This window comes from Podarcis filfolensis (assembly GCF_964270895.1).
Source record: "Podarcis filfolensis genome assembly, chromosome: 14".
NCBI lineage: Eukaryota > Metazoa > Chordata > Lepidosauria > Squamata > Lacertidae > Podarcis > Podarcis filfolensis.
This window is the reverse complement of record NC_139616.1, coordinates 52,713,583-52,735,990: the sequence shown is the minus strand read 5'-3', so window position 1 is coordinate 52,735,990 and position 22,408 is coordinate 52,713,583. Positions and strand designations below refer to the sequence as shown.

The 22,408-nt window shown below is 49.7% G+C and overlaps 1 protein-coding gene across 2 annotated transcripts in view; it reads right to left on the bottom strand.

Annotated features, from left to right (window-relative positions):
* Positions 1-6,427: 6,427 nt before the first annotated feature.
* LOC310749155 (vomeronasal type-2 receptor 26-like) overlaps positions 6,428-22,408 on the bottom strand; it is a 31,387-nt gene continuing 15,406 nt past the window's right edge. Inside the window, exons 1-5 of one of the 2 annotated variants that reach the window (XM_083585708.1) lie at positions 20,201-20,834; positions 18,157-18,448; positions 10,599-10,826; positions 9,124-9,250; positions 6,428-7,898 (exon numbers count right to left, since the gene is read on the bottom strand). In XM_083585708.1, coding sequence (XP_083441834.1) covers positions 6,997-7,898; positions 9,124-9,250; positions 10,599-10,826; positions 18,157-18,448; positions 20,201-20,541 — 1,890 coding nt within the window. In that variant the 5' untranslated portion in view covers positions 20,542-20,834 and the 3' untranslated portion in view covers positions 6,428-6,996. Of the gene's footprint in view, positions 7,899-9,123; positions 9,251-10,598; positions 10,827-18,156; positions 18,449-20,200; positions 20,835-22,408 lie in introns of those variants that run through there. The other variant, XM_083585709.1, reaches the window with a different exon arrangement.

The following is a 22,408-nucleotide window of genomic DNA, read 5'->3' as shown; positions in this document are numbered from 1 at the left end:
GAAGAAGAAGCAGTAGCGCTCTGCCGGGATCTGCAGGCAAGGTGGGACCGTTGGGGGAAAGAGGGGCTGCCAGGACCCAAACCGGAGGGAGTTGGCCTCGGGAAGAGGGGGGGCAGCCTAGTAGCCCACTTCGATGGGAACCTGCAGCAATACCCTAACTTCAGAGCTGACGTGGTTTACGCGCTCAATTTGCTTCGGAAGGACTTTAGAGATGAGCAAGAGAAAGTGGGCTTCATAATCACTCATTTGCATGGGGAAGCAAAAGCGTGGCTGCGGAATTTGTGGCGCGAAAATGACCCCACCCTCAAAGATTCCGATGCATTTATCAAAGCTATGGACGCTTGCTTTAAATCTACGGTAGATGTAGATGTTGCTCGGAGGGAAATGCATGGACTACAGCAAGGGAAAGCGACGGTGAGGCAGTATCACTCACGCTTTTTTGCCTTATTGAACGTGCTGGGCTGGGAGAAGGACTCTATTGCTGTCAGAGACCTGTTCTGGGAGGGGCTAAGTGGAGAGGTGAAAGATGAGCTGGCAAGAGGGGAACGACCGCAAAGTACCCAAGAAGTTGCCCAAAGAGCGTTGGCGATTGGTGTGCGCCTGGAAGGACGCCCTTGGAGCAGGGAGGAAGGACGTAAGGCAAGCAGCCCAGCCAGGACAACCCCTTTCTTTCCCAGAGAGGCGGGGCGGGCGCTGTCCATGCCTCCTTTAGGAAGGGGAGAAGAGCCGATGGAGATTGGTGGTGCCAGGGCTCAGACTGCCAGCAGAGCCCAAACACCGGGAGCAGTCAAGGCGAAGGCTCCTAGAGGGACCAGGAAGTGCTACATCTGCGACAGTGCTCAGCACATGGCCAAAGAGTGTCCCCAGAGGCTCCAGAAGCACACTGCAGCCTCAGCAACAGTAAAGGGAACAAGTCAGCAGCCGAAGCAGCCGCAGGGGGAAGAAGACGCCTGGTTGGAAACAGAGCCACTGGGGCCCAACCAGGCAAGTCAGTGAAGCAGTCCCCAGAGATTTTACAGCCCACAGACCCCCTCCCACCCAAACCAGTGGTGCAACTCACCGCATCGCTCCAGTTGCCCACTGGGCACACCATGCAAGTACCAATAACCATTGACTCTGGGAGCAACGCAGACTTTATAGGAGTGGACTTTATCAAGCAACATCGCATAGCACTCATGCCAGCCACGATGCCCCTAAACGTCGTCACGGTCGATGGCAGGAAGCTACTTGGAGGAGAGGTGGTACAGCAAACACCACCGATGGTGATGCATATTGGAAACCACCGCGAAGTCATCAGCTTCAACGTCACCCACCTGTCAGACACACCCATAGTGTTGGGTATGAGTTGGCTGGATAGGCACAGCCCGGCATTAGCATGGTACCAGCGGCAATTGACCTTCTGCTCCTCCTACTGCGCAGAACACTGCATCCAGACCCGCCAGGAGGAGGAGGGGCAAGAGGATGAACCGCAGTTACACCTAGGCATGGTGCAAGCGGTACCCAACAAGTACAAGGAGTTTTTGGAGGTCTTCTGCGAGAGGGAAGCGGATAACCTGCCTCCCCACAGGCCTTACGACTGCAAGATTGACCTCCTGCCGGGAGCGACGCTGCCGACTGGGAAACTGTATTCCATGTCTGAAGACGAACTGCAAGAACTCAGGGAGTTCATAGATCACAACTTGAAGCGGGGGTTCATCCAAGAATCTAAAGCAGTGGGGGGCAGTCCCGTGTTTTTCGTGAAGAAGAAGGACACGCCCCAACGCAGGCTTATAGTTGATTATAGGCTCATAAATTCCAAAACAAAGCCCGCAGCATTCCCCATGCCCAAGATCGACGACCTGCTCGCGACGGTGAGGAAGGGACGGATCTTCACCAAGTTGGATCTACGAGGGGCGTACAACCTTATACGCATGCGGGAGGGCGATGAGTGGAAGACAGCCATGTTTACACCTTTAGGCACCTATGAATATCGCGTAATGCCTTTTGGTCTGCAAAATGGCTCCCATACCTTCCAAGCTTTCATGCATCACGTGTTAGCGGGACTCCTCTACAAGAAGTGCGTTTGCTTCCTGGACGACATCCTGGTCTTCTCGGAATCGCAGGAGGCTCACGAGAGGGACGTCAAGGAGGTCCTGCAGAGGCTACGGGAGCACAGACTTTACGCCAAATTAGAGAAGTGCCAGTTCGACATGACGGAGGTGGATTTCCTGGGCTACAAGCTGTCCGACAAGGGACTCGCCATGGACAGCACCAAGGTCCGCGCGGTGTTGGACTGGAAGAGCCCGCGCAATCGGAAGGAGGTCCAGAAGTTCGTCGGCTTCGCCAACTTTTATCGCAAGTTCATCAAAGGGTTCGCGAAGGAGACGGCGGCCATCACGGACACCCTCAGCTCCAAGAAGAAGAAGTTCACCTGGACGGACCAGGCGGAGCAGTCCTTTCGGAGACTCAAGCGTCTCTTCGCGTCCGAAGAACAGCTGCTACATGTAAACCCCAGCAGACCAATGAGGGTTGAGACGGACGCCTCGGACAGAGCGGTGGGGGCCGTCCTGTTGCAGCAAGATCCGCAAGGGGAATGGAGGCCGTGCGCATTCTACTCCAGGAAACTCAGCAAGGCGGAACAGAACTACACCATCTGGGACAGGGAGTTGCTGGCCATTCATGCAGCTTTCAAGGCGTGGCGGCACTTCCTCGTCGGAGCCAGACACACAGTGCAAGTCTGCACGGACCATAAGAACCTGGAGTACTGGCGCACGGCGCGGTTCCTGAACCAGAGACACATCCACTGGGTGGAGTTCTTTGCGGATTTCGATTTCCGGATAGAATACATCCCGGGAGACAACAACGTCATGGCGGATGCACTATCCAGGAAGCCGCAGTATCTCGAGGAAGCGGCGCCGGTGGCGGCCAAGCACATTTTCGCACCGAAAGCGTGGGCGTGCGCTTCAGCTGCCGTGGACCTGGACGCGGTGCGTCGAGCGCTGCAGACGGATTCGTTCGCACAATCCAAGATGGAGGAGGTGCGAAAAGGCACAGCGAAGGACGACGAGTTCCAGATACGAGACGGACTGCTCATCCGCAGAGGGGCTCTCTACGTGCCCGGAGACGACCTCCGCGCGAAAGTCTTGCAGCAGCTACACGACGCGCCCAGCGCTGGGCACTTCGGCAAGGACAAGACGGCGGAATTAGTAACCAGAGACTTTTGGTGGCCCAAGGTGAGGGGAGAAGTCGCGGATTACGTCTCCAGGTGTGACACCTGCCAAAGGGCCAAACCAGTACACAGGAAGCCGGCGGGTCTACTAGAACCCCTACAGACGCCGCTCGAACCGTGGGAGAAAGTGGCCCTGGACTTTGTCACAGATCTGCCCAGCTCGCGAGGCAAAACAGCGGTGCTCGTGGTCGTAGACATGTTCACCAAGATGGCGCACTTTATTCCGTGCGCGAAGGTGGCCACAGCGGAACAGACCGCCAAGCTGTTCATAGACCACGTGTTCAAAGCTCACGGCCTGCCGCGGTCCATCCTGTCCGACCGGGGTCGCCAATTCATCTCGAGCTTCTGGCAGAAGCTGCTGGGCATCCTGAACGTCAAGATCAACTTAGCGTCGGCACGACACCCGCAGACCAACGGACAAGCGGAGAGGGTCAATGCCATCATGCAGCAGTACCTGCAATGCTACGCCAATCAACAACCCTCGACCTGGGTGGACTACCTACCGCTGGCCGAGTTTGCCTACAACAACACGAAGCACGGGTCTACAGGAGTGACACCGTTCTTCGCCAATAATGGGCGGCATCCCAGAACTTTCCCGGGGTTAGAGACGAAGGGGGAGGGGGAGCCAAGGGGAGCAGAGCACTTAGCAGCAGAGTTACAGGAGGTCCACGAGCAACTCCGCAGGCAATTGGAACTGGCGAAACACGCCTACAAAATGCAGGCAGACAAGCACAGGAGGGTCGGGGAGGACATCCGGGTGGGGGACTGGGTCTGGTTAGCAGCCCAGGCAGTGCCGGCCAGGACGCTAGCTAAGAGGAAGCTCAAGCACAAGCAGCTGGTACCTTACCAGGTCGCGGCGCAAATCAATCCAGTGGCCTTCCGGTTGACACTCCCGGAGGGCTCCAGAATGCACCCAGTCTTTCATAGGTCAGTGCTCACACCCTACAGGGAACCCCACAGGTTTCAGGCGACAGGGAACACGCCAGACCCACTTAACGAATCTCCGAAGAGGGAGGGGTCACGGAGGGCGATGCCACTCAACGAGGTCACGGAGATTTTGGACTCGAGGTGGGGGGAAGAGGGGGTGGAATACCTCCTCGCCAGGGAAGGTACCCCAGCCAGCGCTAACAGGTGGGTACCGTGCTATGCCGTGGAGGAGCACTATCTTAAAGACGAGTTCCATGCACTCTTCCCACACAGACCTATGCCGGCAGAGTATTTCGACGACTGGCTCTTCACACCCACTCTGTCAGCCAGTACGTTCGAGGGTTTTTCATCAGCTGAAGAGACGACGCCGGATACTAGCTCCTCGGAGGGGTCTCTCTCGGGGTTTGCCACAGACCGCTCCTATTGGTATGACACTCAACCGGAGGTGGGGTGGCGCAGGGAGTTGCTGCGGGGACCTTTGCAAGCAGTCTCACCAGAGGTACCCGGGGGAGGGGAGGACATGGACGTGTTGGGGGAGGATCCTGGATTCAAGCACATCAGCAGAGAGATGGAAGCAGAGGAAATCGACGTCGACGAGCCCGTTGCGGTTGGGCCGGATCCAGTGGACCGGCTACACACCAGGGGGGAAGAATGGTATCCCGCACTCACACCCACTGGACTGGAGCACCCGGAACCCACACCCGAAGAGGGGGAGGGGGGAAGGGGGGGCTTCGAGGGGGGGATGGATGTCAGGGAATCAGGAGCAGGAGCACTAGGGAGAGAGGATTGGGAGAGCGAAGGGGAAGAATCCGAGGGCAGCGTAGGGGAGTATGACAGTGGCCTGAGAGATTCCATGAGCTTCTCCAGCGAATCAGAAGATTCCCAGAAGGGGGCGCCGATGGTCAGGGCAAGGGGGGTCCCAGGGGGGACGCACCAGAAACTAGGAGCCAGAGGGGAACCCCAAAGCAGCAGTGGAGGATCGGGACCAGTTTCCCCACCAGAGCGTAGTGGGGGGGAGGAGTCACATGTGTCAGGAGCAGTGTCTCCTCCAGAGAGGGAGTCAGGGCTGACCACGCCTCCAACGGAGGGGAGGTCAGTTGCAGCTAGCCCCCCCGATGGGGGAAGCAGTGACAGCAGCAGTGGAACGGTCAGGAGGAAAGCTGCTGGCTGGGCGCGCGCGCCAAGTTCAAATGTGCAGGCGCGCGGAACAGCAGGAGACCCGGATGGGGAACCAGCTCCTAAAGCCCACCGGAGGGAGGGAGAAGGCTCAGGGGAATCAGCGGGAGAAGAGGCTAGAAAGGGCGGAACCCCGGCGGGCAGGCGGACCCAGAGGAGGAAGGAGCAGCGGAGAAGGTGGAGCAAGGCTAGAATCTTAAATTGGTGTCAAGGGGGAGGAGACTCAGACGGAGCATCAGTGGTCTGACACTTTAGACGTGGGGCTGCGCGCTGCGGCTCTGGAAGTGAAACTGAACTTCAATAGAGACTTTTATACTTAACAACGAAGCAGCGTTGGTCCTTTGTGAGCTGGGACCTAGGGTAGCTCTGACACCACCTTTCATTCGTAGCTCTCAGGGCAGTTCACAACATAAAAATGCAAATTAAGAAACACAGAATACACAATAAAACCAAGAACAAAAACAAGCCCATAAGGCCCTTCTCCCCACCCCCTCCCATGACACACTATTTTATTGTATTGTATTTACATGTTACATGTTTCAGTGGTTAATGCTCAGACTGTTGACGGGAACGAAGGCTGTGGGTGTGGTTGCATGTGTGGGCATAGGGGGATCCATTGAGAACCTTGTTGAGGAAACCCCAACTATTTTAATGTAGATTAAATGGAATGAAGAGAGGCAAGTGTCAGGGATGAGAGGTTCAGGCACAGAGAGCCAGTTTTTGATGGGAAGAGACTCTCCTTTTTCTTTTCACTTGAGCTAAATCAAACTAAATATTGAAATCAGCCAAGCCCATTGCTATCTCAGTTCAGCAAGGGAGCACCACAACTGGAAAGAGTTTTCACTTGCACAGTTAAAGGGATAATGCTTTATTTCATATATGAAAACATATGAAAAAAGGGGGGAAAGGAAGACCCAGGTAACTACTGACCGAACTACTGACCGGTGAGCTTGACATTGATGCCAGGGAAGGTCCTGGAACAGGTAATTCAACAGTCAGTCTGTGAGCATTTAGAAAAGGATGCTGTGATTCCTAAGACCCAGCATGGGTTTCTCAAAAATAAGACATGCCAGACCAATCTCATTTCTTTACTGAAGGAATTAGAAACTTGGTGAATCAGGGAACTGCTGTGGACGTAGTGCATCTTGATTTCAGTAAGGCTCTTGACGAAGTCCCCCATGATATTCTCGAGAGGAAGCTGGTAAAATGTGGGTTGAATGAGGTAACTGTTAGGTGGATTTGTAGCTGGTTGACTGACTGAACCCAAACCCAACTCATTAATGGTTCCTCGTCATCCTAGAAAAATAGTGGTAAGTGGGTTGCTACAGGGTTTTGTCCTGGGCCTGTTGTTGTTCAACTTCTTTATAAATGACTTGGATGAAGGAATTGAAGGGAGGCTCATCAAATTTGCAGATGACACCAAGCTGGGAGGGGTAGCTAATGCCGTAGAGGACAGAATCAGAATTCAAAATAACCTGAACAGATTGGAGAACTCAGCACAAGCTAACAAGATGAATTTCAATATTGACAAATGCCAGGTTCTGCATTTAGGCAGGAAGAACCAGATGCACAAATATAGGATGGGGAACACCTGGCTTATTAGCAGTACATGTGAAAAGTATCTAGGCCTCTTGGTGGACCACAAGCTTCACATGAAGCAGCAATAATTTATAAGCTTAAATTCTTTACTTTTCTCTCCTTGTCAAATGTTCCTTGTTGTTCAGCTCAGGTCTTAAGATAATGATGTAGCATTTGGGGAAAAAAATGCAACCCAGCAATCCAGCACTGGAGCATAAGATGGAGAAGATCTCCACAGCCACCATGTATTTCCCTTTGGTGCTCAGGTACGTTGGAATAAAGGACAACCAAACACTGCAAAACACCAACATGCTGAAAGTGATGAACTTGGCTTCATTGAAACTGTCAGGCAACTTCCTGGCAAAGTAAGCCACTGTGAAACTGGCAATGCCCAGGAAGCCCATGTATCCCAAGACACAGTAAAACATGGAGGCTGATCCCTCATTACATTGCATGATGATTTCCTCTTTGAGTGAGTTCATGTCCTCATCTGGGAACGGAGGAGAAGTAATCAGCCAAACCATGCAAATGTTTGCTTGAATAAATAAACCAGAAAGGACAATGGAATTGGCCAGTCCTTTCCCCACCCATTGTCTCATTCTGGATCCTGGTTTTGTGGCCATGAATGCCAGAACCACCGTGATGGTTTTTGCCAAAACAGAGGAAAGGGACAGAGAGAAGATCATGCCAAAAGCCGTTTGTCGGAGAAGGCAGGTTGCCTTTCCAGGCTGTCCAATGAAGAGGAAGGAGCAGAGGAAGCAAAGCAGGAGGGAAATGAGGAGAACGTAGGTGAGGGTCCGGTTGTTGGCTTTGACTATGGGAGTGTCCCTGTGCGTCATGAAAATCCCAAGTACTGAGGTTGTAATCAAAGAGAAAGAAACAACCAAGATGGCCAGAGCGATTCCTAGAGGTTCTTTATAGGAGAGGTAGCTGGACACCTTGGGAATGCACTGATTTTGGTCATTATTTGGGTACTCCTCTTCTGGACATTTGACACAGGCAGCCATGTCTGAAAAGAAGAAAGAGCTATTGAAACATTTTAAGACTTAGACTTGTTTATTAACTGAATTTGAACACAGGAAAATGGTCACATGTAGGACTGAGACTAAAGTATTCAGAATACATCCATGAATGTTCCAGACCAGATTTGACAAGACATTGCCTAAGATTCTCCCCATCTGATATGGGAAGAATAAAATTCCGATAAGCAGAAATAGAAGCAGTAACACAATCACAAAAAGGAGGAAGTTTTGTTGTTGTTTCTATTTGAAAGCTACTTCTTCCCCAGCAGGGGATGGTCCTGCAAAATTTATATTAATAGTTGCTCCCAGACTTTGATGGTTCCTTCCTAGAGAAGTTAGAATGGCTCCCTCCTAATCGCTCTGCTGGGGGGTGAATACTTTTCTATTCTTACAAGCCTTTGGGAAATGACAGAGTGTTTTTTTTTCTTTTTAACAAATTGCTTTTAATAGTGCTGTGCTATTTTGTTTTTATTATCTGTATTTTAATAGAATTGCAGTTCAATTATTTGCAATGATTTTTTATAATATGTTTTTAGCTCTTTGCATTTTATCTGTCTTATTTTCATTTGTGTAAACTGCCTTTAGTTTTGATCTGGGAAAGAGGAGGGATATAAATACTAAATAATTAAAATCATAATAAATCAAAGAAAACAGCAAAGAGCCTGTTTGCTCCTCCAAATGGCTAAAGTTTAAATATATAAATAGAATTACCTAATGAATCTATGAAGAATTTGAAGGGTTCCCTTCTGTATTTCATAATAGCTGCCATGGTTCCTCATGTTCTGATTCCAAAGGTTGTGGATGAAACTAAAATATGCATTTGTCTCATGTGACTTTGGCCTGAACCATGAAGATGGCTTGGTCAGCCCTCCTGCTCAGTCCATTACTCTAAGGAATTTTTGTAATGCCTACCCATACAGATTAGCAGTTACAATTCTGATTTCATAGCCCTGTCTATTGGAGTGCTTGGGAGAATTAAGAATTCCGCATTGTAGAAAAGGAACATCTCAGAGGCAGTCCATCATTCTGTTTAGCTGTGTCACCAACAACAGTTTGCAGAAACTGGCAGCTAAAGACATCTAACTCCCCATGCTGCATAAAAAGCTTTGCTTTCTCATTCTGCACACCAAAGTGTTTTAAAAGCAGATGCCCAACAAGGCTAGATTTTTTTTCCCTGCCCATTTCCCCAGTTACTTTACATTATTCTCTTACCCATCTGGTGAGAGATCATCCCTTCAGGACAAGGAGCACAATCATAGCAACAAAATTTCTCCCCTTCCTTCTTTTTCCTGCTGTAGCCAGGATAGCAGTAGTCATTGCACACAGAAAGGGGCACCACCTGTCCAAAAACATAAAACTGAGATCAACATCATTTGCCAACACACCTGGAAGAAGACTCAAGAGACTCCACCATGGTGGAAATGTCTATATTAGATATAAGGGCTGGCAATCCGATAAGCAAGTTATTTAAGTATAGGCAGGTGTTTTGAAGTACCATCTAGGAGTGAAGCACCTTCCAGCCCTAGGCATGTAACAGACACATTCTGCCACAACAAGAATCATCTTCCTTCTTGCTAAGCGAGTCTTACATCTGTGAACCCAACATACACACACAGCCCCCACTATTCAGCATTCACAATTCAGGACTAGGGAGTAGTCCCAAGGGACCCCCAAAGGCTGCGGAAGGTGACTCTAGAGTAGCCCTAGACAAATATTGCCTCAGGTTGCCTATCGACTAAGCACTTAAATTCCCTACCTGAATGTCAAAACAAAAAAGTAAATACACAAAAAGCCAATCAAAGACCCTTACAGTGTAGAGTAGGCAAAAGGGAGGGATCCCAATGGCCAATGGCAGCATCTCTTGGCAATTCCCACTCTGCCCCCATAAAGGGAGACCAGTAAGAAAAACCCACCCTGGAGAGAGAGGTAGGATGGGCACTGGAAATGATCAGGAGAAGATCGAGAGGATAGAGCTGCCCACCAAGATCCACACACACACACACACACACACACACACAACCTCTGGGGAGAGACCAGCTGGTGTCTTCTCACAAGAATGGGGTGTGTTTGTGGGTGGGGGGCAAATTTGCCCCCACTAGGAGCAGAGGAGCATTTTTAATTTTTCTCTTCATGACCAAAATTTCTAACTTTTTTATTAAAGTTTATTTAGAAAGAAAGCAGAATTTGTTTTTGCTTTTTGCTTTGTTTTCAATAATCAGTTCATGAAATAGCAGGTATTTTGAGCAGCCTCAGTTCAGGAGTGGTCTCCTAAGCATTGCTATGGGCCATAAAAGAAAATACTCAATTTTTGGAGAGGTCAGGACTGCTTAGATGAATTGTTGCATTGTTTACTGAGACTTGTTCTGGGAATGTGATATATGTTGCCTGAGGCTGGGTTATAGTCTGGTCTTTTGATCAGCCAGAACTCACCAGAACTCAGTTCTGGCACTGCCCAGGTGGGCCCCATTGCCCTTCAAAGAGAACAGGGAGGATGTTCAGGGTGAGTTCCAGTGCCTCTTTTTCTAGAAAAACAGCACTGATTTACCAAGAAGGAAAGAAACTGTAGTTTTAAAATGCAATGCTACTCCGAATAATTCAACACCTGAAGGCAATAAGAAACCTAGATGCTAAAAATGGAACGATTACCGGTTATTTCATACATTCCAGCATCTGCAGCTTCATCTCACCTGGTTAAAACTTCTATGCCACTCGATTTGCTCATCATTAATTGTTAACTCTTTGCCTGAAGGATCCCGAGGAGCCAATCTTCCAACTTTTACTCTAACGAAAGAGCCGTTGGGGAAAGTGACCCAGTTTGTAACATCAAAATCTGCAATCAGTTCTCCATTTTCATCAAAAGCTACACTCTCGCCAACGCTGTTGTTGAACAAGATGCTCCCTATATAGTTATGCAGCTTGAGTGAATGAGAAAATGAAAGACAATGGGAATAAAAGGTTAAAAGCTCTGCAATGAAATGGGCAAATGTCTAGCTTCCCTAACTGTGGATTGTTCTTGACCAAGGTTGTATCTGGTGCTGTCTTCTGAGGCTTCTTCTCCCACCCCGACCCCCTCCACACCCACTGGAACAGTAAGGAACGGAGTATGGAAACCCCCTTCCCATGTTCCATGGCTTATCATGAGTTTGTACTATATTACCAAAGTCATAGTGAGTAACCACAATGTAGGGCTAGGAAGAAGCAGTGATTCAACCAAAGAACTGTGAAACTGACGCAGTAATTTGAGGAGAAATGGCCCTGTGAAGTTGTCTTAAAAATAAATGAAATAAAGCATCATTGAGGTGTTGTTGTTATTGGTTTTGCAAGACATTATCTGAAAAAAATTAAGAAATGAAATCCCAACATAAAACAATGCCTTCATATTACATCAGATTTAACAATAGAGTTACATTTGATGGCACACTGTGACTTGATATTAACAGGTATATTGTTTCTTAGTACTGCCATTCTAAGGAGAGATATTTTAACTGTCCTGTCCATTTACTGCAGTGTCCTGCTTCCCGCAATGGCATCTGGGTGCATCACAAAACCCATGAGCATGTTTTGAGGTTGTAATGGGAATTGGGGTTGCTTGTGCGTAAATTCCAAACTGCTCCCAGCTGTTGGGGTAGCTAAACCTTTCCCTGATTTGACAGCCCTTACAAGGTGACTGTCTCTGCCACTGGCAGAATCCGTCAGTGGGTGTTCCCTGAACTTCTTCCAACATAAAAGCTGTTTGACGCCAAGTCTCCGCCTAGCCTCCCTGCGCGGAAGTCTCCTGCGCAGAGTGGGCGTGGCCAGCGGAGGTCCTGGGCTCTCCCCGCTGGACCCTGTGGAAGGGTCTTGGAGCCCTCTCTCTGAAGACCTTCCCTCCTCCCCTTCTTTCCTGGTGTCACGCCGATTCCCTTCCCCAAGGGAAGTGTTCTCCCTCTCCCTGCTGGTCCCTTCTCCTGCATCGTTGGAGAGCCCTACCTCCACTCTGGGCTCCGATGTCAGTTCCCTGACATCCACCTCCCTCCCAGGACCCCCCTCACCTCCGTCCCTTTCCTTTGGCGGTGATGCATGGAATCCCCGGAAGGAGCTATCCCCATCCCCTGAAGATTCAAACATTGCTCTCCACCTGCTACTATCTCTTCGCACCGGGTAATCTTCCCAGTCCGATTCCTCTCCCTCGGATATCTCTCCTCCCTCCTCTTCGGAGGCAGGAAACCCCATAAAATCTTCTTCCTCATCTGTGGTGCCAAATTGCTCCTCCCAGAACCTCGCTGTTGGTTTGGGCTTCCTTGGGAACCTGCTGTGAAACTCCCCCCGGAGATACTCATCCCTGATGGTTTCCGCAGGAACCCACGTGTTTTCAGCCTCGGGTTCCCCCTCCCAAGCCACCAAATACTCCACCTGTCCCCTTCGCCATCTTGAATCGAGTATTTCCGTAGCTTGACTACTAAGTTCCCTTTCCTCTACGTGTGAGTGTGTGGGGACCTCTCTCTCTCGCCCTGGAAATTCCAGTCCCTCCCTATATGGTGAGAGTAAAGACCTATGGAACACCGGGTATAGTTTCATACTGGTCGGCAACTTGAGCCTAAAGGCCACGGGATTAACCTGCTGTGTCACCTCGAAAGGTCCCAGCCGCCTTGGCCGCAACTTCTTGCAACCTCCCTTGAACGGTAACCCTTGAGTTGACAACCACACCCGGTCTCCAACCCGTATGGTTTCCCCTTCCCTACGGTGCTTGTCTGCCTGCCTCTTGTACACTTCTTTGGCCCGTTCCAAGTTCATCTTAAGCTGTTGGTGTAAGGCCTCCATTTCTTCCACAAACTGCTCCGCTGCCGGTACACTCCACCTCCCCTCCCCTTCCCCTGGGAAGGCCCTGGGGTGACACCCATAATTGGCCATGAACGGGCTCATTCCCGTGGACACATGTTCCGCGTTATTGTACGCAAATTCAGCCAGTGCTAGTTTGTCCACCCAATCGTTCTCCCTTTCGTTGACATAGCAGCGTAGGTACTGTTGAAGTATGCTATTAGCTCTTTCTGCTTGTCCGTTGGTCTCTGGGTGTCTGGCCGTCGAGAAGCTCACCTCGACGTCCAGCAGGCTCATGAGCTTCCTCCAGAATCTGGAAGTAAATTGCCTGCCTCTGTCGGACAAAACCCTCAAGGGGGCGCCATGCAACCTGAAGACATGACCTACAAACAGCCTAGCTGTTTCCTCTGCCGTCACTGCATGCGAGCAAGCAATAAAATGGCACATTTTGGTCATCAAGTCAGCTACCACTGACCGCTGTTTTCCCCCTGGACTTGGGTAAATCTGTCATAAAATCAATTGATACCACCTCCCATGGTCTTTCTGGTGTGGGTAAGGGTTCCAGTAACCCCGCGGGTGCTGCCCTCTCCCCTTTAGCTCGCTGGCAGCGCTCGCACCCCCGTACGTATTCCCTCACATCTTCCCTCACCCTTGGCCACCAGAACTGCCTAGTGACAAGCAACATGGTTTTGTGTTGACCGAAATGTCCCGCCGTGGGGTTGTCATGAAGTTGTTTGAGTATCCTTCTCCTCAAGTCCCCTTCGGGTATGTACAACGCTCCCTTATAGTACAAAGCCCCCTCCTTAACCTCAAAACCCCCCTGATTTTCTCCAGCATCTCGGATCTCCCTGATTTTAGCTTGGGCGTACTGGTCATCCCTCGTCAACCCGGCTAGTTCTTGTCTCCCTACCAACACTCCCCCAAACACCCATCGGTCCTCGGGTATGACATGATGTACTTCCAGCACTTCCTCTCCTTCCAAGTACTCAGGTTTGCGAGAGAGAGCATCTGCTCTGACGTTTTCCTTCCCCGGCATGTACCTAATCTCAAAAAAAAAAAACTTGGAAAACTCCTGTGCCCATCGCACCTGTCTTTGGTTCAGAACTCGCGCAGCCCTCCAATATTCCAGGTTCTTATGGTCCGTGCACACCTGGATCTTGTGCTGTGCACCTATTAGAAAATGTCTCCAGCGGCGAAAAGCCTCATGGATTGCCAGCAGTTCCCGGTCATACACCGTGTAGTTTTGTTCTGACTTGTTCAGCTTCCTTGAGAAAAAGGCGCACGGCTTCCACTCTCCCCGATTTCCCGGCTGGAGCAATACGGCTCCCACCGCTCTGTCTGATGCATCTGTCTCCAGCCTCATCGGTTTCTGCAGATCCACGTGTAAGAGTTGCTCTTCTGAAGTGAACGCCCTCTTTAGCTTCTCAAAGGACTGCTGAGGCTCTTCCGTCCATTCAAACTTCTTCTTGCTGCTGAGGCAATCGGTTATGGGTGCCGTTAAGTGGGCGAAGTTCTTGATGAACTTCCTGTAGAAGTTTCCAAACCCCAGGAACCTCTGCACGTCCTTCTGATTCTTGGGAGTCTTCCATTCTAGCACTGCCTGCACCTTGCCTGGGTCCATGGCTAAGCCTTTGTCCGACAACCTGTAACCCAGGAACTCCACCTCTCGGGCGTGGAACTGGCATTTCTCCAGTTTGACCCACAGCTGGTGCTCCTGCAGCCTTTTCAGCACTTCCCTGACGTCCTTTACATGCTGCTCTTCATTCTCCGAGTAGATTAGCACGTCGTCCAAGAAAGCCACGGAATTCTTGTACAGTAGGGACCCCAGCACGTGGTGCATGAAAGCTTGAAAGGTGCTTGAGCCTGATTGTAATCCGAAAGGCATAACTAAGTACTCAAAGGCCCCCAGAGGGGTGAACATGGTGGTTTTCCATTCATCCCCCTCCCTCATCCTTATCAAATTGTACGCCCCCCAAAGGTCCAACTTGGTAAAGACCTTCCCTTTCCTTACTCTGGCCAAAATGTCGTCAATCCTGGGCATTGGGAAGGTCACTGGTTCCGACACAAGGTTTAACGCCCAGTAATCTACGACCAATCTGGGCTCTTTGGAGTCTCTCTTGTCCACAAAGAACACTGGACTACCCCCCACCGCCCTCGATTCTCGTATGAAACCCCTCTTCAGGTTCTTGTCAATAAACTTCCGCAACTCCTGCATCTCCCTGTCCGACATGGTGTACAGCTTACCCACCGGCAGCTGAGCCCCTGGGAGTAGGTTGATCTGACAGTCAAAGGGTCTGTGAGGGGGTAGTCTATCCACCTCCTTCTCACTGAAGACTCCTTCCAGGTCGGCGTACTGAGGCGGTACTCTCTCCTTTTCTCCTACCACCATCCCTGCCACCCTGGCTACTGCCATCCTCTGGGGTTCCCCCCCCGTGGCAGTGCTCTACGCAGTGGGCTGACCCAAAGGTGACTGTCCGCTGGTGCCATCCTACTACTGGATCGTGCAGTGCCAGCCAACTCATTCCCAGTATGATTGGTGGTCCTGCTAGTGTGGCTACGTGAAAAGCAATTGTCTCAGTGTGTCTGGAAACCCTCATTTTCATGGGAAGGGTTTGGTGGGTCACTCCCCCCCCCAGAAGTTCTCTCCCATCAATGGTCGTTACTTGCAAGGGGTGTGCTAGAGGCACCACGTGGAGCTGGTGTTCTAGCGCAAAATCCCTGCTAAAGAAGTTGCAAGAGCTGCCTGAATCCAGCAGCGCCTTCACCTTAATTGGGTGTCCGTTGGGGAGTTCTAGTACCACCTCTATGGCTATGGCTGCCCGGGGAGGGTCTGGTTTGGGCACTTTTACTGGTTGCTTGCCTGGCTGCTGTGCCCACTTTCCTGCAGCCAAGCATTGCCGTTTCCCTGCTCTTTATCTCGTTCCTCCTCATTCCCCACTGCCCCCACCATTCCTTGCCACGCCTTTTTCTGAGGGCAGACTCTGGCAAAATGTCCCGGCTGCTGGCAAAGAAAACACTTCCTTTTAGTTTTTCCCTCCTTCTTGCGAACTTCGCTGGAGTTTGAAACCCCGCGCGGGCGCACTCCTCCAATCTCCATTGGTTCCGCGGGCGGCACAGGTTGCTCCGGCACGTCCGGAATGCGGTTGTCATACCAACGCTCTGCTCTCCCTTCCCACCTTTCTAGAGCTCGCGCCTCTTGCCGTACTCCCACAGCAAGCGCCATTTCGGTCAGCTGGTCCATCGATTCCGGGCGGGGCGAGCGGGAAAGTTCATCTTTTACCCAAGGGGATAAGCCTTCCTCAAATAACATTTGCACTGGCTGTGAACCCAGTTCCCAATCAAGTTTGTGGATAAGCATCGCAAAACGCGACCAGTACTCTCTCACTGATTGGCTCCCTTGTTTGCACCCCATCAGTTCTTTGCGCGTCACGCTCTGCTCCACATCACTTGAGAACATATGGTCCATTGCGCTAAAAAATTTTCTGAAATCCTTCAGGGCAGCATTCTCCGACGCCATTAAGGGTCTGATCCAATCTCGGGCACCCCCTTCCAGATGCCCTATCACATAAGCAACTCTCTCCCCATCGTCCACAAAGTCACCATACTGCAGGTCAAGCGCATACTGCACTTCTGTCTTAAATGCGTTATAATTTCTGGGATTGCCCCCAAACTTCTGCACTAGTCCCTGTACCTTCCTTGCGATGGGGGTGGGCTTCCCCTGGGCATCCTTAGTCCGCCTTTCATCCAGCCGCGCCGCTAGTAGGGCCAGTTGCTGCTCCAAATCTCTGTTTCTCTCCTCCAGAGTTGGTCCTCCCCTGGCCCCCTCTCCAGCGCCTGCTCCTCCGGTCTGACTCATGATGCTGCCCCTTGCTGCTCTGCCGACAAGCAACTTAGAGGACTGACGGATTGCTGTAATGGGAATTGGGGTTGCTTATGTGTAAATTCCAAACTGCTCCCAGCTGTTGGGGTAGCTAAACCTTTCCCTGATTTGACAGCCCTTACAAGGCGACTGTCTCAGTCACTGGCAGAATCCGTCAGTGGGCGTTCCCTGAACTTCTTCCAACATAAAAGCTGTTTGACGCCAAGTCTCCGCCTAGCCTCCCTGCGCGGAAGTCTCCTGCGCAGAGTGGGCGTGGCCAGCGGAGGTCCTGGGCTCTCCCCGCTGGACCCTGTGGAAGGGTCTTGGAGCCCTCTCTCCGAAGACCTTCCCTCCTCCCCTTCTTTCCTGGTGTCACGCCGATTCCCTTCCCCAAGGGAAGTGTTCTCCCTCTCCCTGCTGGTCCCTTCTCCTGCATCGTTGGAGAGCCCTACCTCCACTCTGGGCTCCGATGTCAGTTCCCTGACAGAGGTCAATAAACTTTTTCTGATTTTTGTCTCTGCACCCTCAGGATATTCAGAAATCCCAAAATGTTTGGTGCCACTTTGTGATGGACCCACTCTGTGATGGCATACTTGAAAGTTTTGAAAAATAGACTTTTGCTTTCAATGTGCAATTACCTGCCATGGCTGCAAACTTTGAAATGTCAGCCTCCCTCCTTCCACTAAATGACTACGCTTGGGACTGGATTCACATAGGACATGCAAAGCATGTGCCACAGCATAAGCAGCATTGTAGACATTGTAGCTGTGGCCAAACATGCTCATTTCAAAAAAAGTACTAGGAAGACTCTCCAACTTCTCCCGGCCAGTGCAGGCTTGCTTTCCCTCCACATTCCCATCAGATTTTTTTAATGAGCAGCTGAATGACTGCTCCCAGAAATTCTGAATGAAACCATCTCCTTTTGCCCAAGAAGGTTCAATGATCTCAAGAAGACTTTGGAATCCAAGTGGCTCCCTTGAGCGAACGGTGATGGATAGGGTACCGTGGAAGCTTTCAATATCCCAAAGTCTTTGCATAGATGTTGCACAGAAATCCCATTGGGATGTAACAATCCAGACTTTCCCCACAGGTGGCAATTCATACAATGTTGCAAAAAATAGCAACATTCTCAAAACTGGCATGGATGGATCCTCTCCATATACAAAACATGCACTGACTTTTCTATCTTGAAGAATTGAGTATTTTTCAAGTTGCGCTAATACCATGTTCATCAGCTCTTCCATAAATGTCCTCTTTGCTGTCCGTAGTATGAAGGCATAGCAGATGCCATTCTGATCAAGCAATGGAACCACTGTGTGCAAAAACCTGTCCCCATTGTCATCATCCACAGCAAAGAGCCCAATCCATGTCCATCTGAAATGGTGAAGGAGCCTGACTACCCCAATGTACTGGTGGGCTTCCTTTGGGACCATCTGATATAAGGAAGAAAACAATGTTTTGTCATCCTGCACTGGGGTAAATGATCCATATGTGAGCTGAAAGGAAGGAGGGTTTTGTTGTATGGATTAAAAAAGCATAAAAATATGAGCCATTGTTGTAAAATGCCCATAAATCAATGAATGTCTCACCTGTGGGATCTTGTAGGTGGCAAAAATGCTAGCCATATTGGCAGAGGTTTCAGTAGCAAGTCCGCCAATGACAGCTGTCAGTTTACTCTGAGTATCACACTTGTAGTTGGGAACAAACCTGTGTTGTGTGGAGAGGAGGCTCAGGCTGGCTTTGTATGTCTTCCTTGCCACATAGTAGCTGTTGAGGATGTGGAAGCCCAAAGAGATGTTGGGTAGGATTTGGGGATTCTCATTGATCTCTTTGACAGCAAGCAGCAAAGCCAGGATGTGCTGGTAGTTCTTAGGAACGGACCTGGAATGAGAGTTACTGTCTGTTTCATGAGGCAAAGGAAAGGCCATTTCTTGCTTTCATTGTTCATAGAATCATAGAATCATAGAGTTGGAAGAGACCACAAGGGCCATCGAGTCCAACCCCCTGCCAAGCAGGAAACACCATCAGAGCACTCCTGACATATGGTTGTCAAGCCTCTGCTTAAAAACCTCCAAAGAAGGAGACTCCACCACACTCCTTGGCAGCAAATTCCACTGTCGAACAGCTCTTACTGTCAGGAAGTTCTTCCTAATGTTTAGGTGGAATCTTCTTTCTTGTAGTTTGGAACCATTGCTCCGTGTCCGCTTCTCTGGAGCAGCAGAAAACAACCTTTCTCCCTCCTCTATGTGACATCCTTTTATATATTTGAACATGGCTATCATATCACCCCTTAACCTCCTCTTCTCCAGGCTAAACATGCCCAGCTCCCTTAGCCGTTCCTCATAAGGCATCGTTTCCAGACCTTTGACCATTTTGGTTGCCCTCCTCTGGACACGTTTCAGTTTGTCAGTGTCCTTCTTGAACTGTGGTGCCCAGAACTGGACACAGTACTCCAGGTGAGGTCTGACCAGAGCAGAATACAGTGGCACTATTACTTCCCTTGATCTAGATGCTATACTCCTATTGATGCAGCCCAGAATTGCATTGGCTTTTTTAGCTGCCGCGTCACACTGTTGGCTCATTTCAAGTTTGTTACACCTCTGACTACACTCATGGTTGAGCTGGAACTTTAAAAAGTCTGAAAATGCTGGGATATAGAATACAGTTATTGCAGGATATAATCTATTAGCAGGTCCTTTTAGATGAAATATAAAAGAAGATTTATTAAAACACTTTTTCCTCTGTATGAAAAGATTCTGAGTAAAGAGTCATTGCCTACTACATTACGGGGAACTAATACAGTAGATCTAGACCAGGGGTGGCTAACCTGCATCATGGTGCCAGGATCTAGCCCAGCATACTGTGGGATGTTGTCTGAAAGGCAAAGGCATATCTTGATTATAGCATCACACCACCAACTACTTTCATGATTGAGCTGAAGTTTAAAACATTATGAAGACATGAAGATAAGGGTTAGATAGGGAAAGGGTTAACGAAATATGGAAATAAGTGTCTGAAAATGGTTGTAGCTCCATGGTAGAGAATATGCTGTGCAATGTAGAATTTGCTTTCCATATCAGGCCAGCGTTTCTGCCTCCATTCTGTGTGACTGGACCTGCACTCAGTCAGGGAACATTGCTGGGGTGAAAACTATAAAATACTAGCTGAGAGTAGCTGAGATTCCTGCCTTGCAGGGAAGTTGGAATAGATGACCATTGGGTCCCTTCCAGCTGTAAGATTCTATGATTCTCATATATTACAGTATTGTACAATATAATCTTATGAAATGAATCATTTCTTTTTTAAAAAACACCCATATGGACTGATGTGAATGGAAGAGATAGCTGAAGCTAAAGGCAAGAGTCAACTAATGGTTGACTGGTGCCTCAAAGACTCACTAAGGTCACGATTCACTGTTGTCTTGTTCTAGAGATATCTCAGAAGCTCCATTCACATCCATCTGCCTTGGGCACGAAATATTCTCATAAGAGGCAGGCAGAATAATTGTTCAGCACTCGTAGCTGCTGGAATACAGCTTTCCTCACACTGAAAAGTGAATCTTACTAATGAAGCATCAAACCACATTATAGTCTAAGGTAACAGAAGACATGGGGGAAATAAAGGGTTCCTTACACAGGTTCACCAATGGACATCTGCGTGGGCACTTCTGTGAATGAGGGACTGTCTTGAAAGAGGAAGACCTGAGAAACAATCTCTCCAATGACAAAATCACCTGGCTGATAATATTTGTGAGGTATAGGCAGAGGATCGTCATATATGCTGCAATTAATAGAATGCACCTTGCCCACGCTATAAGGGAGCATTACAAGAAGAAGCACTATTGCTGCTGTGATCCTGGAGAGGAAATGTGTCCTCAGGACAGAGACGACCACAGTTTGCATTCTCCCCTTGATGCATTCTCTGGAAGCATGAGTTTCGTTGCAGGCTTTCATGAATGGCGGAGGACTCAGCATGTACAGAATGAAAGCCTGGTCTCCACACCGAGACCCTTTCAAATGGGCAAAAATGTTCCAATCCCCGCCTTGCAAAATATGGAAGTTGCAGAAGAATGACCAGTATGAAAAGTATTACAAAACACTAGTCCAAAATAACATGGGGGGCACTAAGGTGTACATGCCTAGATTGGAGATGTGTTATCTCCAAACTGGATGGTTAGCTGCAAAAAAAGAAGGAATGGGGCACATAATTACTCACTGTGCAGTCTTTTTGTTTTAGATCGTAGCAGAATCAGCTGGCCAAAGCCCACCCTAACATATAAGGGAGAAATGACTGGGCAAAAGACCCAGCACTTTGTAACCCCAGCACCATTTATGAACAACATGCGGAGTTTATAGTATTTCCACATGCTGTTATTGTTGATCTTGTTAGTGGACTCTGGAAATCTACTGAGATTCAGGAAGGAAAGCAGTAATTTTGACAATGATTTGTGAGATAATCGCATCCTCAGCGGATTGGTAACTTTTGAGGTGTCACAATAAGGCGACAGAGGAACCAGAGACCAAATTGCAAACATGCGCTGGGTTATGGAGAAAGCTAGAGAGTTCCAGAAAGACATCTACTTCTGCTTCATTGACTATGCAAAAGCCTTAACCAGATATCATTCCCTTTGTCTGAAAGATGAACCTCATCATTCCGGTACAAGGCCTGATCACCAATCCGGATACGGTCATGAGAAATGACTCGGCCATTAATAAAGCGTACCCAACGAGCTATTGCGCGATTTAAGAGTTTCCTGGATTTTTCTATGGCCATACAGTTCTGCGCACCGCGCCAAACAATTCTCTTCAGGAAGGAGGACCAGAACACCGTTGTTCCGGGACACAAAGCAGCAATCTCATCCAAATCTCTTTTTATGTTCCACGACAAGTCCACACTTCTTCTGCTAACAAGGTCATTCCCCCCCAATTGAAGGATAAGGATGTCAGGAGGGCCAAACGTGGCAACTGTCTCTCTCAGCAATGGCATAAGCTCCTCCCAACGCATGCTTCGCCTCGAAAACCAGGAAACTCGCACTCCAGGTGGCAACCCAAGATTAGGGCGTCCCCAAGGTCGGACTGCCCTGAAAAACGCGAAGGATTTAGGAGCGCTGCCATGTCTGAGCGCGAGCAGCCACGCACTCACCCAGATCACACACACAGTGGTGAACAAGAGGTTGTGCTGCTCAAAAAGGGGAAAATCGGCTAGCACTGTGTCTGAGCACGAGCAGTTACACACTCTCCCAGATCACACACACAGTGGCGAACACAAGGTCGCGCCACTCACAAAGGGAAAAATGACTAGTGCTGATGTAGTAGAGTGCGGGAAATCACAAAATATAAACAGCAAAAGGGGAGGAGTGCAGGAGGAGAAGGGGGGGGGTTATTACTCGCAAATTTAAAAGGAGAGGCAACTAAAGCAACTATTGCCACACACGGATAATGAAAGCCGCTACCCTGAAGGACGAAATAAGCTAAATGCGGCCAATACCTAACGACGAAAGACAAGCCAATATGCGAAGTGGATTACCGGCTCACGCACGCTCCCCCCCAACTCCGAAGCTCGCGAATACTTCCCTGGCTTCCAGCTACAAAGGAGACGAACCTGTTGACTTGCGACGGGACGCCGAAGAGTGAGGCCGGGTGGCTGGTGCAGCAGCAATTTACGCTGCCGTCCATGCCCCCTCGAAGGCACCTGGTTGGGTGCCTGCCCCTGGGCGTGGGCGCCAGCCAGGTGAGTGGGAGGCAGGGGGCTTCTTGAGGTGGGGACCGGTTCCGGCCACAACCACTCCCCTCTTTTGCAGGAGGAGAGTCTTTATATGCAGAATTCAGCATGCAAAAGGCT